The sequence below is a fragment of the Odontesthes bonariensis genome, chromosome 23 (genome assembly GCF_027942865.1).
Source record: "Odontesthes bonariensis isolate fOdoBon6 chromosome 23, fOdoBon6.hap1, whole genome shotgun sequence".
Lineage (NCBI taxonomy): Eukaryota > Metazoa > Chordata > Actinopteri > Atheriniformes > Atherinopsidae > Odontesthes > Odontesthes bonariensis.
In genome coordinates, this window is record NC_134528.1 from 13,232,262 (window position 1) to 13,251,644 (window position 19,383).

The 19,383-nt window shown below is 41.4% G+C and overlaps 3 protein-coding genes across 4 annotated transcripts; 1 reads left to right on the plus strand and 2 right to left on the minus strand.

Moving 5' to 3' along the window:
* Positions 1 to 2,253: 2,253 nt before the first annotated feature.
* scd (stearoyl-CoA desaturase (delta-9-desaturase)) lies at positions 2,254 to 10,887 on the minus strand. 2 transcript variants are annotated; one of them, XM_075458038.1, is made up of 6 exons: positions 10,655 to 10,887; positions 7,472 to 7,729; positions 6,433 to 6,563; positions 6,085 to 6,290; positions 5,571 to 5,803; positions 2,254 to 4,567 (listed from the first exon to the last, which is right to left on the minus strand). In XM_075458038.1, the coding sequence occupies exons 1-6, from the start codon at positions 10,788 to 10,790 to the stop codon at positions 4,368 to 4,370; spliced, it is 1,164 nt and encodes a 387-aa protein (XP_075314153.1). In that variant the 5' UTR covers positions 10,791 to 10,887; the 3' UTR covers positions 2,254 to 4,367. The 2 variants fall into 2 exon arrangements, with proteins under 2 accessions (XP_075314153.1, XP_075314154.1); XM_075458039.1 differs by lacking the exon at positions 10,655 to 10,887 and adding an exon at positions 7,977 to 8,313.
* On the plus strand, positions 8,843 to 17,184 carry dnajb12b (DnaJ heat shock protein family (Hsp40) member B12b). Its single transcript, XM_075458040.1, has 9 exons — positions 8,843 to 9,185; positions 12,663 to 12,840; positions 12,925 to 13,070; positions 13,532 to 13,705; positions 13,797 to 13,867; positions 14,023 to 14,132; positions 14,597 to 14,769; positions 14,922 to 15,042; positions 15,131 to 17,184. The coding sequence occupies exons 1-8, from the start codon at positions 9,053 to 9,055 to the stop codon at positions 15,038 to 15,040; spliced, it is 1,104 nt and encodes a 367-aa protein (XP_075314155.1). The 5' UTR covers positions 8,843 to 9,052; the 3' UTR covers positions 15,041 to 15,042; positions 15,131 to 17,184.
* Positions 17,185 to 17,810: 626 nt separating this feature from the next.
* On the minus strand, positions 17,811 to 19,294 carry ddit4 (DNA-damage-inducible transcript 4). Its single transcript, XM_075458041.1, has 3 exons — positions 19,166 to 19,294; positions 18,724 to 18,944; positions 17,811 to 18,639 (listed from the first exon to the last, which is right to left on the minus strand). Exons 2-3 carry the CDS (start codon positions 18,899 to 18,901, stop codon positions 18,140 to 18,142), a joined length of 678 nt encoding a protein of 225 aa, XP_075314156.1. The 5' UTR covers positions 18,902 to 18,944; positions 19,166 to 19,294; the 3' UTR covers positions 17,811 to 18,139.
* Between the last annotated feature and the right edge of the window lie 89 nt (positions 19,295 to 19,383).

A 19,383-nucleotide genomic window follows, 5' to 3' on the forward strand; every position in this document is an offset into this window, starting at 1 on the left:
GGAAACAGCCATTACACTGCTGAACCACTTCACTGATACGATGTCTATTCATAAATAACATCTGAAGTGTTGTTTTTTTGGCCCATTTTCCTAAACAGTTGGAATGCTGTGTAAAAAAAAAAGGTGCACAAGGCAATGATTTGATTGAAGATAACATTTCAAAAACATAGCACAGGACATCATAGAAAATATTGAGAATGTAGTTTTTTTTAAATAACACACCATCATGGAGAATTTCACGTCAGCATTCTCCACAATATTTGATCTATGAAAGTGTTTGGGGAAAAAAGTTGGAGATCACTCTCTTTTATTTTCAATGAGAATATGAGCACTTCTTTCACAATTACTGGCCCGAGGCTCTGTAACACACAATCGTTTTAATCATCACTTAAGATGTTGGCAATAAATAAATGAGGTGCTTGTTCATATGGTCAACTATAAATGAAAAAAATCCCCCCAAAACCTTTAAACTGCATCTTTTGTCTGACCAAAATAAACCAAAAAACATATTTAGTCTGTTGTTTTCATCTCACCCCAAGTGAATGGGATATTTTGGCTTCAAAAGGACGTTTAGTTGTGAGAATTTTTATTTCCACTTTCGCAACCATGCTCTTCTTAAGCTGAGAGACAGTCTCATATAAAGTGGTCTCAGATCTGCACACAGGTCCTACATTCCTCTCTGCCCTGTGTAAACCAGACAGGCGCTAACAACTGCAGTATTAATCAGGAGGGATATATTTACTGGGACACTACAGTATGTCTGGAACACGGTGGATGAGTCCTTTTTTTCGACAAAGGCAAAAGATAGCCAGGAAACAGACAATCCAAAGACAATCAGGTTGAATATTTCTGTTCCCTAGGCCATTCGAATGAAAGTTTATACATAAATGTTGGCAACGTTAGAGCATTATTCATGCTCTCACTTTTTTAGAGTGAGAAGAAAGAGAGAAAGAAGCACTATGTAAAAGTGGGCACCCCCACAGTCTCCAACCTTAAAAGCCTTGTTAGAGTAATGTCTTGTTCACAGTAATGAGTCAGGTGACCCTGAACCACCCCTTTAGTTATGCTACTATAAGGCCAGACTTCTTAGGGACTGCGCCATGACTGAGCCTCTCCCCTCAGCCTGCTCACTTTACTCTCCATGTATATACATTTTATTGTTTTTGTTATTAACTTTTAATGAATTGGTATGATGTTAATTGCACTTTTTTGGATTTAAAATAATTTGATTGGATTAGATTGGACTGTATCGTCAAAAGTGCCTTGAAATGACTTTCGTTGCAATGGCATATGAACAAACTAAACAGAATTTAATTGAATTGATTTATTACAAAGGACATATAAATGCACATTTTCAACTAGATGGTCCTTGTGGTAGTGAAGCATCCTGTGGACCCCCATGTTTAACAGCTGGTGGATCGTTGTTATCTGGGCTTCTGCTGCTGACATTCAAGAAACAAACACACCACTGATGGTGGAAAAGAGGATGCCTTCCATAGCAGAATGAGGATCCAAAACTTACCACAGCCTGAGAGGGCACAAACTGAAAGCGTTGCCATTGGACTCGTGTCACTATATATGGTCTCCTCTTCTTTTTTTTTTTTGGTTCCTTAAAACTATAAAATGTTGGAATGAAACAGTCATTTCTGTTCAGAATATTAAATAGATGAGTGATTTTTCAACTTTATGGCTTGTCAAATGACGGGCATCTTTTACTCAATTAGCTATTCACAGCAATATTTTTTAGGAGCCCAGACTTTTGAACACTGCTGTATACACTTTAAATAATGACATCTAAAAAAAAAAAAAAAAAAAATGGAGCCAGTTTTGACTGCCCAATATGTCCTATGTAAATGTAGCTGACACTCAGGACCTTTACTTAGGCAAGACTTTAAACTGAGTATTTTTCCTACTTCAGTAAGGGATTTGAGTGTTTTTAATCCACCACTGAACTGAGGACATACTGCAGTAACTGAACCAGCAAACGGGCAGGCGTCTTTGCTGAGTATGTTTGCTCGTCTGGCCCAATCACATTAGAAGTCCTGATCATGGTCACGTTCCAGCTCCAGGTCATGTTCTCACAGAATCAAGATTAAATGCCTTATGTTTGCAGGTGTTTTATTGCTGCTTCGAGTAAACTAAAACGATCTCAAACAAGCAATGCCAAGATGCTTATTATGAGTCAAAGCTACATGCAGCGCAGATCTTACAAGGACACGGTGAATGAAAACAGAAAAAAAAGACAAACAACTGTTCTTGTTATTACGAGAGTATTGAAAATATTGTGAATTTTATTTCAGAATAGCACACAGTTGAGATTTGACATATTCAGACTGAAAACCTCTTGATCCCTCTCATCATTAGGAAAATGCTGATTATGGCGCTCTGGGCAGCAGGAGTTGTCAGCGTGGTTCGTCGAGTTCACTCTGACATTCCTCACGGCAGCACTTCTGCCGCGTCCATCCTCCGGGGCCCACATTTTGCAAGTTAAACCCCACAAATGAACATGCGCACCAGCTGTTATGCTGCCATCAGATACTTTTTGAAATGCCTCATTATCTTCTATTTGCATGTACAGTACCATGTTGTAATGCTGCCATTTGCCTAAATTAAACACGTAGAATTAAAAACCACATTCCACCTGGTGTTTCAGCCTGAAAACCCTCAGAAGTCGGATTTGCTTTGTGTTACTTGAACCTTTTTGTCTTAACTAATGGGAAGTGGAGGAATGGATGCGAGTCATAAGGCATTAGGTTGTATCCTGACTGTTGTGGAGAGATAAACAGGTGCTGCAGTTTGATATATCTTACATATAATATGTGAGATGGTCAGCCGAATCTTAGAACATAGAAGTTATCAGGTTACAACATTTCTTTTTTCAAGAGAAAAAAAAGAAATAAATACATAAAATATAGGAGCATTCCACACACCAGAGTAGCAGTTAAACATTGACATTGATGCACCTAAAAGTTTAAAATGACAATCACCTTTGTAGGACATCAAAAGGGAAACCAGACCCCATCTCAGAAATCACCATGGCAACAGTTCTGATGATCCAAAAGCGATGTAGCTCCACAGTACAAAAATAGACGCAGCTCTGCCATGACAAGTCACCAATACATTACCTCAGTACAACACCTACTACAGAATATCGCCATGCATGGGTGGCATGTTGTTTTGTAACACCAGAACTGTCACATGACTGGCTGCTGCACGAACCAATGAGTTTACTGCAGCTGTTTCTGGACAAAAGAGGGACGAAACGGGGTCAAAATCTTTGAAGCAAAAGTCACTGATGCCACAATGTTAAAAAAAAAAAACGTCCACAATCGTGTAATCTGAAGAAGCAACATTGACTCCAAGGGGGCAGGGATGGTTGTAAATGTGTCGACAGCTGGCACGCTTTTGGCACGATCATATATTCAATAAAAACACAACGAACTCAATGAAATGTTGCAGGTTACTGTTGGGATTAGATAGCGGTTTCAATCTGATGTTTAATGTGGCCCTTTCATTGTCATGAGAAAACTCCATCTGATTATTACATGGGCTAAAAATAGCTCATATTAATCTTTTTCAAAGTGCTTAGACTTTTCTACATATTTGGTGTGGCTTTTCTGCAGAAGGCAAACGCGTTACACATGGAAGCTGAGTGCATTACCCGTCTGTTTGGTTAGGTTATAATAGGAAGGTCTGGGTTCCCTCACTCTGCCATCATGTGCTATATCTCATTAAAGCCAACAAACTTTGTTGACAAAAAAAAAGGAAAAAAGATTACTCCAACTCTCATCCATTTTTTTAAATCTTAAGTGCTCAGAGAGTTAATCTTTATATTAGACTTGATAAAAACTTGCTGTAAACTGCAATAAAGGCAACAGTCTCCAATCGGTATTTAACCACATTGGGTAAAACATTGTTATTCCAGATTTCAGTCCTCCGCCTCTTGTTGTTTCTGATTAATAATTGAGTAATACTTACATAAAAATGAGCGGCTACATGACTGATTTTGCATGAAGAATGCACACCAAAGTGGCAAAACAGCGAGGAATGAAGTTGTCTTTTAAAATGCATCTACTTTAAATCTGAAATACATTTGCAAGCCCCTGGCCTGGATGAAAAATTACAAATTACAGCCAAGAGCTTGGCAAAGGATGTTTTGTTTTTTGTATTTTTTTTCCTTCTTTTTTTTTCTTTGAACAATTTTAGTTACAGCTACAAAAACCACAAAAAAACAAGCAAAATGTGGTCGAGGCCCTCATGAAGCTGACTTTTCTCCTCAGAGGATGAGAAATGTGCAACTGTCAAAGGACTGTTAATCTTCTTCGTGTCGGTTGGTTCGCCTTGACGCTGATAACAATTCGGCACTCTTAGCCACTGCGGTGGCTTCCGTCTCCGGTGCGCTGTAAACGAGCCAGGACAACCTCGCGGGACACTCTCTTGCGGTCCTTGGCCAGGCCCAAGAAGCACATGAAGTCAATGAAACAAGTAGTAAGGTTCAACTTGCAGCCAAACTCGCTAGTTGCATAATCGTATGGGAACGTGTGGTGGTAGTTGTGAAATCCCTCACCTGTAGGGCACAAGAAGCACGGGTAAGCAACAGATCTGATTACACCGTGACTGCATTTAAAGCACCGAGTGAGCCAGGAAAAAAAAAAAGCACCTGCACCGAAATGATTTCCAGTTCTGATTCTTAAAATCTGCAAACCAAATATTTCCATTTTAATTCATTATCTCGTGCTTCTATGAAAACATCATTGCAAGAAATACGCTCGTTTAACCAGGATGTTGTCACAGTTTTCATTAAGCTTGCTGGTTTTCTTTCCATGGACTTACTCGCATGTCACTGATAACGAATGCTTGCAAACAGTTATTTAGGTCCGTGCACAAATGGGGGAAAGAGATGAACACAGTGGGAAACATATATAAACTGATGTAAAAAACGATTTTATGTATCTTTTGACACAAAAAATATTTAAGAATGTTAAATAATTTTCTGACAGTCCACACTGTGGTCCAGATTTGTTGAGAGCAGAGTAAGGCCTCTAAAGTGATGGGCGGGGCCAAATTTGCAAACCGACACCTGGGCGGTCTAACTTGGAAAGAAAAGGCATTTATTTGCAAGGTTTTAGAGCTCAAGCTCTATGAGGGAAATGGGTTTGTGACAAGGAGAAGCCATGTAACAGTCTCCAATATTGAATATGAAAATCAGTAAAGCAACAACACTGTACGGTGAAAATCGTGGCTTTACCACAACATTTAACGAACAAAAAGATCCATATCTGTTAATAAACCTGTCGGGGAGGTTTGAGAGTGTGCAGGAGTTTGTTTCCAACTTTGGAGCATAATCTATGCTTGTATCTTGAGGCCTCTGTGCACTCATATGTAGGTCATGTGTGGACACGCCAACTCTGGGCTATCTTGGCGATGGTACAACTTCAAATAAAACTAATTGAAATGACTGAATCTCGGTGGCCTATCTCATATGAAATCTCTCACCGGTAATCCTTTTACAATGTCTAAATACACCCAAACAGGGTTTAGGTGATTATGCAGCTGTGTGTTTTCCATACCTATGGCGCTAAAAGTGACAAACTTGTTCTCTCTGGGGTTGATGTTTTGGTCATAGGGCCGGTTTCCCCACATGTGAGCCGCGCTGTTGACCAGCCACGTGGCGTTCAGCACCAAGGTGTATCTCAGCAGAGCTGGGATGAAATACGCCACCCAGAGGGTCTCCCCCCAGAAGTACCAAGGCACAACCATCGGGATGAAGAAGCACATGAGCAGCACGGACATCTTGTAATGCCTGTTGAGGGGCAGCAAGAATGAAGATGTTTACTTTACTAATTCAAATACAATAGATGAGGAATTGCTGACTCTGCCACGTTCCTCCACATGACACACTTTTTTATTGATGCCTTATGTTCGTCTAAACATGCACAAATTAACTTGCTTAACCAGAGTGACGAACACAGTTTGCAATTGAGACAGCTCTGCAGCAAAAGTGGGTTAACTGCCCCATCTTTGCAAGTGGATATTTAGCCGTTGGGTAACTTGTAAAATCCATCACTGACTCAAGCTACTCACCTCCTTTGAAACATTACTACTTTGTCGGACAACAGGTCATTGATCTCCAACTTGCGTCCTTTGTCGATGACGTCAGGGTGTTTGCGCACCAGCAGCCAGCCAATGTGAGCATAGAAGAAGCCCCGGACGGCGTTATGAGGATCGGCATCTGTTTCTGAATATTTGTGGTGGACCCTGTGGTCTCGAGCCCATTCAAAGATATCATTCTGTGGTTTGAGGTAAAGACAACAATAAGACACGCCGCTAACATCTCAATGTAACTCTACGATGATAAAAAAAAAAATGCTTTACGCATGGCTCCAGCTCGTCAGTGCGTCTGTATCTCAGTGATCCAACAGTTTTACAGACCTGAAATGCCATGGAGTTCACCGCGGCGAGAAAGATCCTCAGAGGTGTTGAAGCCTTGTACGATCTGTGACTCCACAGGCGATGTGCTCCTGCAGTAACTCCTAAAGCACTTATCAAAAAGCAAAATACAGCTGTGGAGAGAAAAAAAAATGGAAGAAATCAGTCCACGTGCTACTTACGTTTAGGTACCAATGCTGCAATTTGCAAGACATTATCTGAAAGCTTCGAGGGAGCTTCGTGAACAACAAGTGTGCAACAAGGCAGTCGGTTATGAAACATCAAGATGTTTGTGTCAATTAAGTTGTAATCAACCCTACTGTGGAAAAATACACATAAATCAATAACATACTAAAGCATGCAGTCTGATACTGTCACTTCAAAATCCTGTTTTCACCATAGATAACATGTTTAGTAATCTCCCACTTTGAATCAATAAGCTGTGCTACCTCCCTTCCATAAATTGCAATTAAAAAAAATGTCCCTTTGACTGAAATGACGTGTACTGTGTGGCTGCAAAGCATGTTACGTGTATCTGCAGCACTTGCAGTGTGAGGTAACAAGTCATATCTGATGATGACCACATGGAGGAAAGCATTGGGCGAGTGAAAACTCGACGCTTTGAATCTATTCAGCAGTAGAGATGAATCCTCCCATCTCACTGAATTCTAATGAAAGAGGTTTAAAGTGTGCCATTCTTTGTTTATCTGAATTCCCCTTTTTTAAATTATTTTAAAAAATAAGGGCTCCAAATATAAGGAGTGCGCTTTCGTTTCCTGACAAGCATGCACCGAGCAGTTTTCAGCTTGAAGATGCATGCGGTGCTTATGAAATCTCTGGTGATATGTGATATGTAATCCCTCAGTTGGGACTGGGAGGATCATGCACGGATCTTCGATTCACCAGTCATGAGAAAGTGGGCTAGGCTGCTGAAAATAACAGCCGCAAAGAACTTGTTAAAATACCTTTTCCACTAAAAGAAAATCAACAGCCGGCCTGTGCCGATATGCTCAAACAGGTTGTTTAAAAAAAAAGAACTTACACCAAAGCAAGGTCAAATGTGATGCTGAAGGGATGAGGAAGATGCCGTACGCAGCTCCTATATGCAACAGAGTCATCAATATGACATTTTTCCATACGATGATCCGGGCAGGTTTCGGGCCCTCTTTCTCCTTGTATGTGTTATCAAACGCGTCCTCTGGAGCTGCCTCTGAACGGACATCCCCGTTGCTTGGCTTGTGCTGCTGCTTCTTCTCCAACGCCTCCGCCTCCGTCATTGTGGCAGCGGTTGGGTGATGCTCTGAGCGGCAAAGATGAGAAAAATCGGTCACCCCGTTGTTTTTCGTGATGACTTAGCACACCAGACAACGAAAAACCACGCACACAGTAAATACGTTAATTTTTTTCTCTCTAGTTGGCGCTGGTCAGGAAGAGGGTGGCAATATAACGATGATGCTCTCTTACAGCTGGCATACGACACTCGCTGCGTTGCGTAACATTGTTGTAAAAAAAAAAAAAAAAGAATAAACGGTGGATAAATAACTCACCAATAACAGGCAGACGAGTAAACACAAATTTCGGGGTGCTAAACGAAGATGATGCCGGTCCGCTTGACCCAAAATTACAGTAACCCAGAAAGAGAAAACGACAGTCAGCTCTGCAGCGAGGGCATCAATGAAAGATTGAGCTCACGATGAGTCTAACCAATCAGTGCTCCGATGCCGCCTCAAACTCGGGCTCTGATTGGCTATCTCTCTATCTGCTGTTCACCTTTTATTCATTCTTTGGCCAGCCAGATGTATATTTACCTCCCCTAGAGAGCTAATGCCGTTGTTTCGCTGTTGCTGTCTAGACTTGTATTGAATTAACTGCTCACATATTTCCACGCACGCTTGGGTTAGAACGAATTTGCAGCGATACGATCAGAGTAACGAACTGGAAACGATGAAACAAGGGCAGGATGTGAACTTTCTGTACGCCAGAAGCAGTTGTAGATGACATCCGCTCCCTCCCCAAACAAGAAAAATAGGATATTTTATAACGTCATACTAGTAAAAAACCTTAGGATTTTAATTATTATTATTATTATTTACCCAAGGATATAATAGGCAAACAGAATGAATTTTAAAGTTGGAGAGCAGTTATCTAATGAATTTCGCTCTAAGTCCAAAAGACTTGCGGTTTAACTTTCTACTATGCAATGTGAAATTGCCATTAACTGCGTTGAAAAATTAACAGCGTGTGGTGGTGTTGAACTGAAAAAGAAAGTTACAGACCAGGGGACCAAATGAAACATCATCGGGCCCAAATTGTCAACACATTTTGGTTGATTTCAACCCTCATCTTATGACCTACTTTTGAAAATCATGGAGTTTGTCGCCATCTAGTGGAGATATGAAGTAATACAGGGGATGCCTTGGTCATTTGGTTCAAATAGGGCTCGTCTTTGCCTAAAAAATACGCCCTGTCTCTGGGCAGCAGCAATACTTGACTCTTAAACTAGCAAATTAATATCAATACTTGACTGACGCTTGTCTGTTTGCAGCATCCACGCCACGTCATCAGCAAGCGCCTATATTTACTTCTAGACCAGTTAGCCGCTGCCGCTGCCGCCGCTTCTGCAATGGAAGTAAACAGGGACGAAGCGGAGCGCTGCATTGACATTGCAACTGCGGCGTTAAACAGCCACCAGCTGGAGAAGGCGCTAAGGTTTCTGGAGAAGGCGCAGAGACTATTTCCGACAGAGAAAGCCGAGGGTAAGTTAAAATGGCCGAGCTGAGGGTGAAGGGACACTGCAGCTGCAGCATCATCACCTGCAGCATCACCAGCATCCCGGAGGAGCTGCGCATGTAGCCCAGGCCTTTGATAGCATGCCAGCTAACCGGCTCAGTTCCTTATTAACTGCATTCTCTACATTATTAGGGGGCACGAAACATGAGACTTAACATGAAAGACGAAATTAATGTTTTTATGTTGAAGTTGTAATTGTTATAATTTATTCATAGAAAGCTAAACCTAGAAAGTCGGTCAACTACAGGGCAGGAATGGAACTGGGTGTCCAAGATCACCAAGATCCCTAATTAGCAGTTTTCTTATCACTCTTCATTGCACACACGTCATCACCCCTCCTGGTTACCGACCCAATACACAAATATAACACACAACCAGAAGCAAATACAGAAGAGTGAGTGAGCATACATAAAGGAAAAATAAATAATCCAGCCCTGCCTTGCCAGGATATGTTTGCGGTATGCACACCTGTGGATACCCACATCTCAAATAGATATGACACAGTTCTCACACAAGCATACACACTGATTCAGCGAGCATGGTAATCATAAAATCATAGTAGTTCTATTCATAAAATCAGAAGCACATGGAGGCAGCTCAGAGTAAATTCATTATACAAGAGCAAGTTGCATCATCATCAGACCCGGCGGCAGAGACAAGCTATTGGACGGGCATTTAAATGAGTAGGGGGGGGGGGGCCCTAGCGGGGGGTCTGGGGGTCCTCCCCCCGAAAATTTGGTATTTCTTAGATGCAATTTTCTGCATTTTAACCGAATTGTGGGCCCCGTTTCAGCCCAATAAGGAACTGTCCTTTTGTTACTAAATACGTGACGATTCCATTATTTCAAGGGACGGTTGGCAACTCGTTTAGGCAGCCCTGGCAAACACATCACGCTTCCTTTAAAGTAGGCATTCGGAGACATCTCGAATAGCCTGCACAGTTTAATCCACTCTGTATAATCATCGGTGCATAAATTGAACGCAAAGCCCAGATCACGTTTGCCCCTTTCTAGTCGCCATTAATACTAATACACACAACGAGCAAACAGGAGCGCAACAACAACAGCAACGCCCACGCACGGCCACAGTGAATTTAGACTGGCGTTGAGCCGACATCAGAACGCATTTGAACATGTAGTTCAGGGTCGGACTGGGAAAAAAAATCGGGACCAGCCCCCCCCCCCCCCTCAGTATTGATTAGTATCTCCAATCTAATTAGATAAAAATAAAAAACGAGCACAGACCGCTCAGTCAATGGCATGTACCCATAGAAAAAATACACACCCAACATACAACCTGACTCGGCTAACAACCATGATCAGTAACCCACACAAACCCAGACACATAATGGCTCGGCGGCCAGCAATCGGATAAACCAATGAAGTGAATCAATCCTGTGAAAGAATGAAAACAAGTGAATGAAACCTGCACTCACCCATTATGAAGTTAACTCTGCCAGCCCCATACTCTTGCCCCTGCTCAGCCAACTCCTTGACGTCGGGTATGTTTGGTAACGTTACCGCGGCTAGCATTAGCAACGAGGCTGCTAGGCATGCTAAATCGGTAAGCATTAGGCTACTGAAGAAAGCTAGTCTTTTTAGTTACATTATACTATCATCTTTCTTCTCGGCTATAACCTTTGTTTATGGCCACTGGCCCTAACCTGACGCGTTAGCTTAGCTGTCAAATCACCGGAAGTTTTCACCGGAAGTACTGGCGCACACACAAAAGCTCTCTCCAGACATATCTTTCTTTCATTCCGCCCAGATGAAATTTAATGCCACTCTTCGAAAATCAGAGAAATTTAAGACATTTTAAGACCTTAAAAAACGTATTTTTTATTTAAGACTTTTAGATCGTGTCCCCTCATGCACTGCATTGTTTGAGGCAATCTCCGGTCAAACGTCAAAGTGAACCCAGGGGGGGCACACCGGCGTGGATGGGGGGGCAATGCCCGCGAGTGCCCCCCCGTGGCGCCGGCGCTGATCATCATTCATTATTTAGTGGAAACAGTGCAACAGCTGATGAAGAAGGGATGAACAGAGGGAGTGGAATATGTAAAAAGTGTATTAAAGTATTGGTTTTATGAGACTTTTTGTAATCAGTCATTAATGTTTTATGTTTTTGATCTGTCAGACTTTAAGAGTTAATGAGATAATATGTTCTGCAAGCTTTTTTTTCCCCAGAGTTGTTAACTTGAGGGCATGACACAGACACTTAAGGTCAAATAATGACACCTAAGTCCTTTTTTTTGCGGTGTTTTTGCAAGTCACACGTCAGTCTCAGGTTCATGGTGAGAACATCTGGTTGATTTAAGGAATACATCGACTTGTTATTGACTTGTCACTTTTTGTTGTGGCACTGACAAGTGTTCTTGTCAGTGTTGCTAAAGTACTAGATGAAGATGAGTTGTGGATCTTGTTTTGTTTGATTAGGTCTAAAATCAGCAAATTGTTAACAAGCAATTTATAGATTTTTGGCTATTTTGTCAATGTGTGTTCTTTCAGGCTAGGAGAAAGAAAAATGTCCTCAATCGCCATTTAACTCTTTGTTTTACTACTTTCAGTCCACATTTATGCTAATCAAAGCATATTTAATTAGAAACTGTCTGATTTTCATATTCAGTTATAAAGTTTAAGGAAACTCCTGGAGCCTATCCCAGCTGTCATTGGGCTAGAGGCAGGGATAATCATGGACAGTTCGCCAGTTGTGTTGCTCAATCCTTGTGTTTAAAAGTTGAGGTTTTTTATAGTGTGAGGCGGATTTATCCTCCTCTGCAGCACTTAATGTATTTAATTGTAATCTTAACGATTTGTTGATTGATTTAATGAGTTATAGAGAGATCTGCTCTGTAGAAATTGTAAGACAGAAAGATATCTGTGAAAGTTTGTGAGACAAAAATTTGAATTGTCTTAATGTTAGTCCTCAACTAGCGAAGTTTCATGGTGATAACCGTTAGTCCATTTTTTTATTCTCTATACTCCTGTAGTGTCTTGCCTTAAGCTGAGACAAGATGATTAACTTTTGACAAAGTCAAACTTGTTGTTGTGAGTCAAAGACTTATTTTGTGGTATTAAAATCTGGGTTGTAATGAAAAGTCTGAGTCCTGTGGAGGAAGTTGGAAGATCTTACCATCTTATATTAGATTTTTCTTCTTCTGTTTACAAAATTAAGATACATAGACTAAATTAGACAGTCGATAAGGCACCGAGCCTACATTTTTTCTATGGAAATCTTAAATCACAGCTTCTTCTCTGACAATAATTAAGCTGGTGTACTTGAAATCTAATAACCAGTCCAGCAAACACTTTCAGTGATTTAGGGTATGCATATTAGCTTGTATTATATTAGTACATATTAGTTGTTGTTTTTTTTACCAGCAGTACTGTGGCTTTCCGGCTTCTGTTAAAAATATTTGATTGCTGTCATTGTGTGTCTTCTAGCACTGCTGGATCTTATAGCAAAGAATGGATTCACACCCAGACAAGGCGGCCACTCAGATTTCAGTGGTGTCTCGGGGCCTCGACAGCGGCAGAGCACCGGCGAAGATATCAAACGTGAAGAAAAGCCTTCAGACACCTCCAAATCCTACATGGCTGATCAGCTAGAAGCTGTGAGAAGGTACAGACTTATTGGACATGTTATTCACACGTTAACAGCATTCATATAGCATTGGACTTTCTTAATCATGTGTTCTACGCCCAGGATAAAACAATGTAAAGATTTCTATGAAATCCTCGGCGTTCAGAAAGATGCCTCGGAGGATGAGCTGAAGAGATCATACAGAAAACTTGCTCTGAGATTCCATCCTGACAAGAATCATGCTCCAGGTGCAACAGAGGCATTTAAAGGTACAGTATCTGTTCACAAATGGTTCAACTCCCGACTGGGGCCTTTATGTGTGGAGTTTGCATGTTCTCCCCGTGCATGCGTGGGTTCTTTCCGGATACTCCGGTTTTCTCTAACTGTCCAAAAACATGCATGTTAGGTTAATTAGTGTCCCTAGGAGTGAGTGTGAGCGTGTGTGGTTGTGGTTGTTTGTCTCGTGTGGCCCTGTGATGGCCTGGCAGCCTGTCCAGGGTGTACCCCGCCTCTCGCCCGATGACCGCTGGAATAGGCTCCAGCCCCGCCCCGCGCGACCCGACCGACGGATTCAGCGGGTATAGAAAATGGATGGATGGATGGATGATCACAAATGTTGGTGTTATGCAGGAAATAATTTTACTAAACAAGAGAGAGAGGCTGTAAATATGCTCACAAACGGTGTGATTTCTAAACAAAGTGTAACTTCATCAATTATGATTTCTCACAGCTATCGGGAATGCCTATGCTGTTCTGAGTAACGCCAACAAAAGACGACAGTATGATCAGTGTGTAGATGAGGGAAGACACCCATCAAGCACCAGCCCGGAAAACGAAAGCTTTGAGCCAGATATTTCACCTGAAGATCTCTTTAACATGTTCTTCGGAGGAGGATATCCATCAAGTCAGTGTAGCTGTTTTGTGTTTCCAAATGATGCTTGTGGGACAAAGTGTTTTCATCTCTAATGTTACTCTTTTGATGTGTATTGATGTAGGTAATGCTCATGTATATGCTAACGGGCGCATGCGCAACCAAAGGCGGGACAGAAGAGAGCGACAGCGGGATGTAAGTTTGATGCTCTTGTTTATGGAATTATTTGGGATATGATGTAGTTTTCCAACTCAGCCAACAGGGGGCAGTATTTAGATATCTAGATTGGTTTCTTCCAGGGAGTTTTCTTCCTGTTTCATCGTATGTGTTTGTGATGTGTTCTTTTGCAGGGAGGTCTTGCCCTCTTTGTGCAGGTCATGCCCATCCTCATCTTGGTTATCGTGTCAGCTCTCAGTCAGATAATGGGCAACAGCCCCTCCTACAGCCTAAGCTTCAGGCCGTGAGTGTGGTCCCTGTTCTGATCTCCTGCCCAAGAGGGATGTTAGATAACACACCAAACTGTTGTTCTGCATAATGCAAGTGACTTGGACAAGAGATTATCTTCATGTTACATAAAACTCAGCAAGGGTTGTTTCATGAGTCGTTGTTTTAATTTGTGCAAAAGCCACAGGGCGATTAATAGGAACTACATTTGAAACGATTTGAAAATTGATAACCCTAACATAGATACAATGCTTCCTCAGTTAGATCCAAATAATCTAACCTTTTCACTTTTTTCTCAATGTGTCTACCTACTCTCCATGTGCACTGCCTTTGTGTTTCAGTGTGTAGTCTCTGGCTCATCTGTGAGCCATTATCAGCCGTGAGTCATTTTAATAGAGACAGGCGGTGTCAGGTCTATCATCCCCGTGCTGCATTCTTTCATTAGATGTCTCTCCAACACTCTGTCAAATCTTCTCGCAGGTCAGCAGGTTACTCACAGAAGAGGCTGACTGAAAATCTGAAGGTGCCATACTATGTGGGGGAGCAGTTCTCCAAGGAGTTTACTGGTGTGAATCTTAAAAATCTGGAGCGTTCGGTGGAAGATGATTATATTTCAAACCTTCGCAACAACTGCTGGAAGGAGAAACAACAAAGTATGCCCCCCACTGAACATACATTAATCTTAACCGTGTATATAACTAGCAGTGTAAACAAATGTACTGTTAGTCTTTGGCAACACCTGCAAGATTTTTACTTCCCCTCATATGTATAGAATTTCATGGATTGTTTGTGTGATCCGTTTCAGAGGAAGGCATGTTATATAGAGCTCGCTATTTTGGAGACTCTGAGCTGTACCAGAGAGCCCAGAGAGCTCGAACTCCAAGCTGCGCCAAGTTGTCCGAGATCACAGCCTCACTACATTGAAAGCAAGTTTTTCAGAACACACTCTGCAGCACCTGCTTCACTGTTGTCTCGTATGTCGCAAAGTCACAATGCTTTCCTCTTTCTTTCCAGGGTTCCAGAATCACCACAAAAGATGACTGGTTGTAAATACATAAGCTTTAACAATCTGGGGCTGACAACGACTCAACGCGACACAAACAAAACACTGATCCTCACCACAGGCTGGTTGATGAAACCATTACTGTGGAATTTTAGTTGACAAACTAACATGCCATTTGTTTCTGTATATTGTTATGAAATGAAAAAAAAAAGCTATTTAACATATCCTGACCTTCAGACAAGGTGTGGGTTTGGATAGCCTGCAAGCATCAGTATTGACTGGGAGCCATGACGCTGAGAAATATCACTTGACCTTTTAGTTTGCAAGAACTCAGTGTGAAACCAGAATATAGTTTAGCTATAACTAGTAATACAGATGTTACTTATGTAGCAGTGTCAGATATGCCACATGGAATGCTTCCTCCTTATTTTTATGCAGTCAGATCAGTGGAAAGAGTCACTGACTCTAAATGCACTTTCTAACTATGCAGGAATATTGCAAAACCTCTCATGAATATGTTCACTCATGTCTAGGCTTTGATAGACACTTGAACACCTGAGATTTGTCTTTTCCTGTCGTGTATGTGTGAGATAACAATTTGGAAACATCCCTGTCACTTTGCATTGTTTATTTGTATGAGGGACAGAGTTGTACACTGTAACTTCACTTCACACTCAACACCAAGTGGATGAGAAGTCTATTTGCCCACCAAGTGGGACTACAGTGGGTTCGAGTTATGGGAGCGTAATGAATCTGATACATCTCATCTGTTGTATGCTATTTAATTTTTATATTTATTTGATAAATAGATTATCAGACTAAGAGAACAGTGCAGACCCTGCTCACTTTTTCCACCATGTTTTTACTCCTCGTCGAAAATAAATGTGGACACTCAAACATGTTGAATGTGACTCATTGCTGTGAACAGAACCAGCACAGAGGCGAAGACAAAAGCACAGTCAGCACATTTGGCACAAAACGTGCCGGCAGGCTGACTGAGGCTGGGAACTGGACGCATGGTAGTGTGCACGTTCACATTTTGGGAGGAGGCTTGCAGCATGTGCTGGGCAGAAAGCGCTGCATCACATTCCTTCGCTATAAATATACTCAGCTGTTTTGGCAGATGTTGCAACTCTGCTCTTTGACTTTAATTTAGGTGATTTTTTTTTGTTTTTTCTTCTCTGTGGAAAATTCCTCACTTTTTCTGCATCAGCATGGTCTACATTGTGATTTACAGTCGGTTGACAAATTAAAGGAAAGACATGAACCTATCACCGTGTTTTTGGAGAAATGCAGGGGCTCTGTTATGTTTTGGGGGCCACTCTGCTGGCATAGTTTGGCTCCACTTGTACCCCTCGTCTCTGCAAATCAATACTGTACAGTTATTCTGAGTGATCATCCAGGATGAAACAATTCTGATGGGAATAGTCTCTTTTGGGGATGCCCCTATCTGCTACACATAAAGTGTAACTGAATGTTTGAAAATGATGTGAGTCACTCTCGTGCTACGATATTAACTGTCTCCAGATGTCAATCCAAATGAACACCGATGTGACATTTGGCCTGCTCACAATCATCTGTGGTACAATTGCTTTTCTTAAATGTAGGAATCCTTTCCTTTCATTTGTATAAAAACTGCTGGATCAAACCAGAAACAATATTTCCCCTTTCATTTTGCCTCTTTTAGGTTTGAATTGCATTTTGCTTCATCCCGTTCAACATTTAAAGATACCTAAGCTAAGAATTAGTTCCAAATAGTTTGCCTCAAGGGATTTTTAGAATTTGACCGCATAACAATGAGTCTCTTTGGACACTGACATTGTGGATTTAACCGCAAAGGCCAAACAAAACCTAACGCTGTGGGAACATTTTGATTTCATGTCATTAAAAAAAACAAGAGCCATATAACAGAGGTTGCATTTAAAGGCACTAAAAAGACATTGGTGGCTCTACCAGTCAAACAGGTTTGGAATCACATAGAGGGTATTGTTCATGTAAAATCTGTGCATTGTCTTTCTTCCTAAAAAGGCAAGGAACTTTTATTATGTATGTACCCCCATCTCCACATCTTTAGGGACAATAAATAGTTCCTCTCATTAGGCCTGGCTTTTTTTTTTTTTTTTTTTTTTTAAAATCGACTAAAAAGTCATGAGTTCCCTCCATCCAGTGGTGTTCCGACTACAATGTCAAGCTGCTCTCGTGATCCAACATCATACTGAGACACTTGTGTTGGATTGTCCTTTAGTCTACCACTAAACTGTAGTTCAACATTCTTAACAATGGATGTTTTAGTATCCTGGCATTGATGCTTTTCTATCATTTTCCCAATTTCCCCAGGGTCAACGGTAACCCAAATTTGACATGGAAGTTAACCAAAGCTGAAAGAACAGAGAGAGAAAGTTTTTTTTTTTTTTTTTTTTTTTTTTTTTTAAAAAACAATAATTTATTCGCGACCATGAAAAGTACAAAAACAGTGCAATGTTATGAGTATTTCAGTATCAAATAAAGTTGAAAGCAAGACAGGTCCAAACAAATATAAAAATCAAATTCCATTTGAAATCATCGCCACAGCTTGCACATAAACAAGCACAGGTACGCTTTCACTCAAGCTGTCATAAAGGTCCTAAATCTGATGAACTGGGGAACAGTTCATTCGTTTGCGTCCAATTCAGTTAATAGTCATGGATTTAAAAAAAAAACAAAAGACAACACAATCATTCAAACAATATAACTAGCTGCCTTAACAAAGTTTCAATAGAAACTGAGGTACGCACTTTTACAATTGCAAATTGCCTTAGATATAGTATGATGTTACGCTTCGCAATTTTAAATTCTGAACAAGTGTTGAAGCATCACATACTCCAAGTACCATAAACTTCAGGTCCTTTACAGTAGAAACAAGAGGCTACATCATGACTAATATCCTTACACTTCAGAAGGCATCAAATACTTGAAGTTATAAGGCCCTTCTGTGAGTTTTTACTGTCAACTCAGACATTAAAACAGTCCCTTTTTATTTCTCAACATTCTTCAATGAGTAGTTCCTCAGAACTATACAGTTTCTTCTTGATCACACGGAAACCAGTGCCAAGTTTAATAGCTTGTCTGACTACTGGAGTGGAAGAAGACTTCGAGCTAAAAAGTCCTTGAATTTTAGGCCACAGGCCGCCCGACTCTAGCCTCAACACCAGAGTCAGCTGAAAGGTGGGGACAAGGTAGGGGTCCACTGACAGCTGTCCCATGCTCTCACAGACCGTCCCTTGCTCCACACAAAGGTCGATGAGCGCCCCCCTTAAGCCACAGGGCTCACTAGCTGCCAGGTGAAGAAGTTCCTGTCCAATGTGCTCCAGAAGTTTCTCTGGAATAAGCAGTTTGGAACACCTCAAAGCGCAGTCCGAGTCTTTGGCTTCTCTTAGGCTCTGCGCAATTAGGTCCACTACTTCTTTCAGGATTGTCTCCTCCATTGGATCGTAGAACAGGTCGTCATTAGAGGGGCACAGGTCATTTGAGACATCGGACCCTACAGAAAAGACAGTGGGTTAGGGCGTGAAATGCAGAGAAACAATGTCTCACAAGAATCAGACATGTTTGTAGCAATGCTTACCGGAGTCTGAGAGATCACTTCTGCTGCCATTGTTGGACCCCGACTCAAAACTGCTGTTATTTGAGCTGAAATCAGTCAGTCTTTGGACCAGTTTGCCCCAGGACATTCTTCTGGGACTACTGTCCACTGGGGATGGAGGTGAGCTGCCATGGTCTGTGGGTGCAAGTACTTCAGGCATAGTTGTCCTCTCTGCAGTGTTCAACAGCTCCTTCTGTGGTCAACTGTTTATGAGAAAACAAATGTATCACTCAACAAAGACTCACAACAAAACAATGAAATCAAAAGCAAAAAGCAGCATTTAAAGTGTAGCTTGACAGGACATTTATGACAAGTACTAGTTTGCAGCTAAAACCTCTTGTTTTTCACAGCAGATAGCAGCTGTATCACTGGTCAAATTAGCTTCAAAACCAACAAAAACTCACAAATTTTACATCGTACTTACAGTTTATCCACAAAAAACGACGTCCGAGTTCGTTGTCGCTGTTAAGGACGATTATTTGGATAGTTGCTTTCAGTAACTACTGTCTAGAAACTACCGTTGTCGTCTCCTATCCTCTCACCAGCTGCCAAGCGCCGCAGTCTGTCCTGCAACAATGTATTTATATTGACTGAGACGCCACGCCCACCTTAGCCCAGCCAGCCAATCAAAAAGAGAGGCAC